At 46.3% G+C, this 8,013-nt stretch overlaps 1 protein-coding gene across 1 annotated transcript in view; it reads left to right on the top strand.

Moving 5' to 3' along the window:
• Window positions 1-5,799, top strand: part of LOC123180251 (uncharacterized) — an 8,940-nt gene extending 3,141 nt beyond the window's left edge. The window contains exons 4-5 of the mRNA XM_044592246.1: window positions 206-1,372; window positions 2,290-5,799. Coding sequence (XP_044448181.1) covers window positions 206-1,372; window positions 2,290-5,378 — 4,256 coding nt within the window. The 3' untranslated portion in view covers window positions 5,379-5,799. The remainder of the gene's footprint in view (window positions 1-205; window positions 1,373-2,289) is intronic.
• Window positions 5,800-8,013: the final 2,214 nt, after the last annotated feature.

Here is an 8,013-nt window from a genome sequence, read left to right as displayed (position 1 = left end):
AGTATCTCCCTTCCATCCACTAATAGACACCTTCCTGTTAGATTTATATTGTTGCGACAGTACATTAATTGCTGGTCTTCAACATCTTCATTTTGTCATGCTACGTTAAGATACTTTGTTCATGTTTATAATGGAACTGAGCCGGGAGAGACCATGCACATCAAATGTCTTGAAAACTGACTGTTACCTCCACGTTTAACTGCAGTGCCTGAAGATAAATCCTGTGAACTGACGACAAATACAGTCACAGTGTCCAATAAAGATATCCCCGGGGCGGAGGTCCAGGCTTATAATGATGAAATCCCCATTAAGTTAGGTCAACTTGATGGTGATCGCATTGGCTCCCTTGCCAATGTCCTTGCTGAACTACTTCAACATGAAGATTCTTGTTCTGGTGATTCGAGAAGACTGACAAATAGTAGTAAGTTATTGCTACTGAAAGAAAACATAGCCAGGGAGCTTGAGAAGACCGAGCTTGAGATTGATTCATTGGAATGTGAACTTAAATCTGTGAGCACTGAATCAGAAAACAAGGCTCTTGAAGATGCACAAAATCCTTCACCTTCTAGTGGGACATCAAAAATTCTAGCCAAGCCTGCAACATCAAAAGTTCTAGCCAAGCCTGAGACATCAAAAGTTCTAGCCAAGCCTGAGATCTGTGGAACATCATCTTCCCCTAAAGAACAAGGGGTGCTCACTCCTTGCAAGCTTTCTGTGGAGCAGGAAGCTGATGCTAACGGTGTAGACTTGATGGATGTTGTGACAGCTCCTGTTCGCGGTGTAACAGCAGTCTCATCGGGAGAGAGTGTTGCATGTCCTGGAGTTGTTGCTGAAGCTCAGGTTGCTGTAGCTGCAGATGTGGCCCCATTGAAGCCCTCTGAAGGAACTGGTTCTCAAATTGATGCCCACTGTCCGAGGCAGGAGCCTAGTTTGTCCCATGATAATGTTAGTTCCATGAAAGCAGATGGCAGCAATGCCTTATCAACCAGGCAGTGCTCACACCATAATGACAACCGTAATTTAATCCCTTCAATTATTGCTGTGAACAATGATATAGCAAAAGAATTTAATGAACTGGTTTTCAAACCTTTGCCTGCTGGTCAACCATGTCTTGGTTTATCTAGTCAAATGAAGAATGACCTGAGTGTCAGAAAGAAGCTTTGCATGCATAAAAATAGACTAAGATTCAAAGAGCAAGCACTTACCTTCAAGTTCAAGGTGCTGCGACACCTATGGAAAGAGGATGTGCGGCTCCTCTCTGTAAGAAAGCAGCGCCCAAAGTCTAATAAACGCACTGATCAGAGCAACCGTGCATCACAGAGTGGATCTCAGAGGCAACGCTCGTCTAATCGCTCTCGATTGGGCATGCCTGGTCAGTATTTCCCTCTACTTATTCATAGTACATATTATCCCATTATTTACTTGTAGAAAATATAGTTTCAACGGTGCTTTTTTGACCTTTCAAAAGTTCTGTGTGGTGTTTAGCCGTCAATCAAATAAATGTGCTATGATAGATAAGTTATAAGGGAACATCCTCTGAATGTTTTGGTATTATGCTAATATATACCCTGCCTTCCTGTTGTTGAAGCTGCCGCACATTTTTCTGTGGCACTTCAAAGAAAAGCAATTCATGCATAAAAAGTTGTGGACGATGATATTTGATAATATGTCACAGATTTAGTCCCTTGGACGTATGGGAATTCTTGGAAAAGAGTCATTCCTAGAAACCGATGACACCAGCTGTCATCAAAATGTAACTAGTACCTATCATTCTGTCTTTATCAGATACACAAAATTGCAAATCTGCTATGTATGGAATAATTTCTTGAAATCTACACATGGAGTAGTTGGATTTAGATCATATACTTTAGCCTTTTTCCCCCTTGATATCTACACATGGATAAGTTGGTTTTAGAACATATTATTATACTTTTGGCTACCTCCTATGAAGTTACTGCAGTAGGCCTTATTGCCTTAATGTCTGTATAAAGGATGCCTTAGTGAATTCAGATTGATACTTTATGGCGTGATGATAGACATAAAGGGATATGTTTTACAAGTATTGCAATGTTCTGCTTTCTTTTCTCTTTGCACTACCTTTGCATGTCTTTGATGTGCCCTTGAATATACTTCTGTTTGCAACTATCTTGTCTTCTATCCGCCTTTACTGCTCTTATGCATTTACTCACCACATTTGTGTTATTTACTTATGTGTATCTATGGTATGCATGCAATTTCATACCATTTGTATTTGAGCACTATTTGACTTGGTGTTCTTTTTGTTTACAGCTGGTAATCTGAGTACGTTTCCTACCACAGAAATATCAGATGTTGCAAACAAGATGTTCACAGAATTTCAGTTTAAGCGCTGCAGAAATTACTTGAAAATGCCAGCATTAATTATAGATGAAAAAGAGAAAGAAAGTGCTAGCTTTGTCAGCAAGAATGGTTTGATTGAGGATCCTGTTTCAGTTGAGAAGGAGCGGTCAGTGATAAATCCATGGACCCATGAAGAGAAGGAAGTTTTTATGCAGATGCTTGCTTCATTTGGCAAGAATTTCTCTAAAATCTCCAATTTTCTACAGCACAAGACAACGGCTGATTGTGTTGAGTTCTACTACAAGCACCATAAATCTGACAGTTTCCGAGAAGTTAAGAAACTTCTGGATCTTCGGCAGCAACAACCCACCGGCAATTACCTAGGAACAAAATCTGGAAAGAAATGGAATCCTGAGAATGCTGCATCTCTTGATATGCTTGGAAATGCTGCATCAGTCGTGGCTGCCCATGGTCTTGATTATGCAAACAGAGTGGAGAAAGATACTGAAAAGTCTATTATTCGGACTTCTTGTAGGTCTGATGTTTCGGCTGTGGCCAAAGGATCTTTGGATAAGGATGGCATTGCTAATGTATCTCTGCATGAGAGGGAATCTGTAGCTGCTGATGTCTTGGCAGGCATATGTGGAACTCTCTCCCCTGAAGGAATGGGCTCATGCATTACCAGTTCTGCTGATCATGGCCAAAAGATAGGTGCCACAAGAATGGAGTATCTTATAGCAACTCCAGAGGCAGACAAGAGCTTTGATGAGGAAGATGATCTCTCAGACCAGGAATGCGAAGTTGACTCAGTTGATTGGAACGACAATGAGAAGTCACTGTTCATTGAAGCTCTGAATAACCATGGGAAGGATTTTGCTCGAATCTCCTCTTATGTGAAGAGCAAGTCATATGAGCAGTGCAAGGTATTTTTCAGCAAGGCTCGCATTTCACTTGGTTTGGATTTGATCTATCAGCAGACTACCGATACTGGTTTGCCGACAGGTGATGCCAGTGGAGGTAGGAGTGATACTGACGAGGCATGTGCTGCTGAGATGGATTCTCCTATTTGTAGCACACAGTCTCCTGTGGAAATGGAGATGGAAGTTTGTCCTTCTGCTGATAAAACCCTTCAGGGGCATCTTCTATCTGGTATCACCTTTAAACAGTCAGAAACTGATAGATCAGATGGGCCAGATATTGTGGACCTAACATTTGAGGAAGGTGAGATCAAGGCAGAGGATACTAATAATTGTAACATTCCTGTTCATCATGGACAGTCAAGTGAAGCCACTCATCAGTCAACACCTTCATGTGCTCCTATCGATATCAATTCTTCTGAGAGCACAGGGAGTATGGAGAACAGAGAGCACAGTAACCAAGTGAGTGTGCATGGCAACGGAGCCATGGCCTCTTCAACTGAGCAGTCTGTGGGAGCACACCTGGAAATCAGCTCCAGTCTGCACAATGTTGAAGTTATTGAGCCGAGCAAGGCGTCTGAAAAGATTTGCACTCAGGTATCCAGCAGGGAACATGCTCCCGAGAGTTGTGCACCCAGCAGCGCTGGAAATTTAACCACGCCGGTTTTCTTACCTGGAGTCATCCAGTCGAGCAATGTGTATGAAGGGATTTGCACCAAGGAATCCAGTGTGGAAAGACCTTCGCAACAAGCACCTTTGAGTGCACACATGAAGGCTGGAAACTTGACTCTCTCTGTTTGCTTACCTGGGGAACAGTCTAGTAAGGTATCCAGTATCGAAGGACCTTCAAAACATGCACCTGAGAGTGTACACGTGAAAGCTGGAAATTTGGCTCCCTCTGTTTGCTTACCTGGAGAAAGTGGCAGCAAGGAAAATGTCGCCCATTTCCCGGACATGGCTGGTGTTTCCTGTATTAGGCCTGCATTTACTTCGAGTTATCAGCAAAGTGTGCCAACAGATCTGCTCCCAGCAAAGCCAAAATCACAGGTTACCCCTCTTACTCCAAAGGATTTGATGCCTGTTCAGTTTAGTTCTGACCTTCCTGATCCTACCTCAATTCGTTTTGAGGGCATAGCCTCCATAACTTCACCAAATTTTGGTGATCATGCCAACAGAGTCAGCAATACTCCAGGGCCCAAGGACATGAACAAGTTCCCAGTATTTAATGAACAATCTCGGAGCCAGCATGATGTTCTGTTCCGCAATATTGATGGGTACTTGCAGCACAGACAGAATCATCATCTGGCAGTTGATATACCTGCTTTTTCTGATAGCACTGTAAGTGGCAGTGTGGGAATTTCTCATCCGGATCAGTTCACAATAACCAAATACCAGAATGGCAGGTCGGGCAGCTCAGGTCTTTCAAGCTCATCTGCTGGGTTTCTGATGAATGGGAGCAGCAAAGAATTACGGGAAGGTCAGTTGAAGCCCTGTTCCCACAAGGCAAGCACTGAGAGTTGTGATCAGGTGAAGCGCCCCGGTGATGTCAAGTTATTTGGGAAAATTCTGAGCCATCAATCATCCTTGCAAAGTTCTGGCTCATCATCGAATGCAACTAGAAGCAAGCCTCCCCCGCCAACGACAGCAGCAGGATTGTTGGGCAGTGGAATGGATCGCATGGTTTATTCATCTAGGCCCACGAATACTGCCCACATTGGGCAGGACGAGCGAGTGGTGAGGAGCTACACTCACCTGGATGGGAGCACAGCACAGCCCGAGTCGTCTTTGTTCAGGGTGGCGAAGTGCCAGAGATCATCATTGGCCAGCGTGCCATTTTACTCGGCTAAAAATGGCACACTGGGTGTATTTGCGGAGTACCAACAGCCTTTGCGGCAGCAGCTTCCATCAGATCCGAAGCGGCTGGAAAGCTACGCCGACCTCCAGAAGAGGAACGGAATGGAGCTTATCTCAGGGTTCCAGCAGCAGCAGCAGCCCGGGAAAGCCGCGCGGCTCGGGGGCGCTGGCATCCTCGTGAGCCCCGTGTCGGACCCGGTGGCGGCCCTCAAGGCGCAGTACGGCTCGAGCTCGAAGTTCCTGGGCAAGGACGCCGACCACCCCTGGAAAGACATAGGAAACAGGTAGCAGCAGCAGCCACCAGTAGTAGCATTAGGCGGGCAAGTAGTGCATGCTTTTCTTTTGCTCTCTCTCCCTGTACCATATTTAGTTTTTGTAACTTGGGATGGAAGGAACTAAAAACAACAGCAGGGAAAGCGAATGGCTTTCCTGTCCATATCGTCGTCGTAGGGCTTTCTTTTGTCGTGGGATTAACTCTTTTCTGCAGCTCCGTCGTCATACTTAATTTAGTTCTTTTTTTGGATGTTGCCCGCAGTGGCTGTAGGTTTGGTAGAGGCGACAAAGGCGGTTTGTCGGGTAGGGCTTTGTTATTTATGTATCCGGTTTTTATTATGCAATGCAGAAACCTCACAGACAGATGATTGTAATATGGTAATGTTGATGATGCTCAACTCAGCAGCTTCCTCTTCCTGCTGGAGTTTTGGTTAAATGGTGCCTTGCTGTGTGCTTCTCTTGCTTTTGTGTTTCTGATCATCATGATTGTTGTGTAAATTTAGCATTTTATTCTTTTGTCACTTTAACCAGCTCCTGCCTGCAGGGAAATGCAATGTGCTCACTTTGCTGTCATGTCGGGCATGATCGGCGTCGGCTGCGGACCGAGGGGCGCACGCCGCATGGAATGCTTTGGTTAAAACGGTTTGTGCATCGTAATATTTTAAGGTGATGAAGTGTTGTTGGCTGGCATCCGCCTAAGTTCTGAATTTCTGATGGTTTTGCGCTGCTGGTATGAACCGTGTGAGGCTCAACTCTGGGCGTGGGGTTAATGAATGGCAGCGTGCTTTCCAGTTTCTGATCCATTGCGGAGCATCTTCTGCTCCCTTGCTGGTCTCCCTCTGGAAGTTCCATCCACGGGTGTCTTTGCCTTCCTTCCCGGACGGCCGGTGTTTCTTTTCCACGAGCTGCTGTTCCTGGACTCCGGCGTGGTGCTTTGACCACGAAGAAGTACTCGTGAGAGATGAGACCGAGAAGAAGTGATGGTGATTATGCCAGACGAGGTCATCTCAGATAATCTGCATGATGAGCCTACGGAGGCAACGTAGGGGAGGCGAAGAGATGAGCGGCGTGAATGATGGGCAAGGCATAGAGAGTGAGGGGTGTGCCCTGAGCCATTGTTTGCAGCAAGAGCAGTTACTGGGTCACTGTGACGCTTCCGACTGTGCTGCTGCTTATTAAACCGGTCCCGCCTCTCTGTTTGACACCGGAGGTGAACAGCGCGTCTCAGCAGTCCGGCAGTCTGTCACCCGAGGACGAACGCAGCGTCTAGTGTAGGGTCATATGGTTTGCCAGGAATGGCAGGCACATCATGTGCTTGCTAGCTTCACCCCCAAGAAACCAGTATATTTGCAAGGCGAGATATTATTATTAATTACCACGTCTCTAGCTGATTCCTTAAATGCTGTTGGCTCCAATTTTTCTGTTTTGAGGAGTTAACCACACCTACTCCGATGACCCAACTTTATACTGAGTAGCCGTTAAAAATTGTTGGCTCCTCCAAATTTTCTGTTCCAAATTTTCTGTTTTGAGGAGTTAACCACACCTAGCCGATGATTCCTAACTGTTAGCTCCTCCAAATTTTGTGTTTTGAGTTAACCGCACCTAACCGAACCCCTATCTGTTGCCCCACTACCTCATTTTAAAGCGTGAACGATTCTTAGAAAAAAAATTCCTTTCCTTCCTCTCCGCACCATGACGTCTCCTCTCCTGTCGTCCCTGCTGCATGGGATGCCCTGCTCACTGCTGAAATGGACCCACCGCCACAGTGGCGGCCCTAGGAATTTGCAACTGGGTATTCTTGTGTATTCATTTTGCCAAAATCATTGTTGTTTTTCGAATATTGTCACTGTTTTGCCAAAATCAATAATGTTTTGTAAAAATCATGGGTATTCACATGAAGACTCAAGAATACCCCTAGCGCCATCCCTGCCGCCACCCCATGGCTTCCTCACATGGCGTGCCTACTTGCCATGACAACTGACTCGATGCAAGGGTTCCAAATTCAGTTATAAGGTAGCACCTGTCGAGTCTTGATCATACCTCGAAACTTCGGTCACCTGTGATGTATTGCTGATACATAGCGCTATTCGAACGACATTGCTACCTACTAGGTGGCTGGCGCCGTCTAGTCATCGCCTTCGTCGAAGTCCTCCATGTTGGCGTTGCCACTCGTCCTCCTTTGCGGACAAGATGTCCTCGTGTAGGGTCGGACTCACGAGCGACAGTCGCGAGCTGCCGCACATCCTCCTCATAGGTGAGTGTGGAGCCATACTCATGGATGATTTGCGCCTCGTTACAAGCTTGGAGGGCGGTGATCTCGAGCACAACATCGATTGGGTCCTCAGGCTTTGCCTTCGGCTCCAGCTATGCCACTACGGGGACGACGTCATTCCCCCGGATGAGGGCGCGTCTGGGTCGACGGGGACAACGTCCTTCTCCTCCTCCTCCTCCACCCAGACAAGAGGCCTGGCTGCCTCGCGATCGCCAGATCTGCAGCCGCTTTTGCTCTGCCGTTGTGTTCAGCCAGTAGGCTGCGTTCCAACATGACGACATTGTCGCTGAGAGAGGAGGAGATGGTAGGCAAGGAGGAGGCAGAGCTTCTGTGATGGGGACACTTTGCTGACATGCTTTATAGCCGGGGATGAAGCCG

This window comes from Triticum aestivum, chromosome 1D (genome assembly GCF_018294505.1).
Source record: "Triticum aestivum cultivar Chinese Spring chromosome 1D, IWGSC CS RefSeq v2.1, whole genome shotgun sequence".
In the NCBI taxonomy this organism is placed as follows: domain Eukaryota; kingdom Viridiplantae; phylum Streptophyta; class Magnoliopsida; order Poales; family Poaceae; genus Triticum; species Triticum aestivum.
The sequence above is the reverse complement of the archived record's forward strand: the minus strand, read 5'-3'. Positions and strand labels throughout refer to the sequence as shown.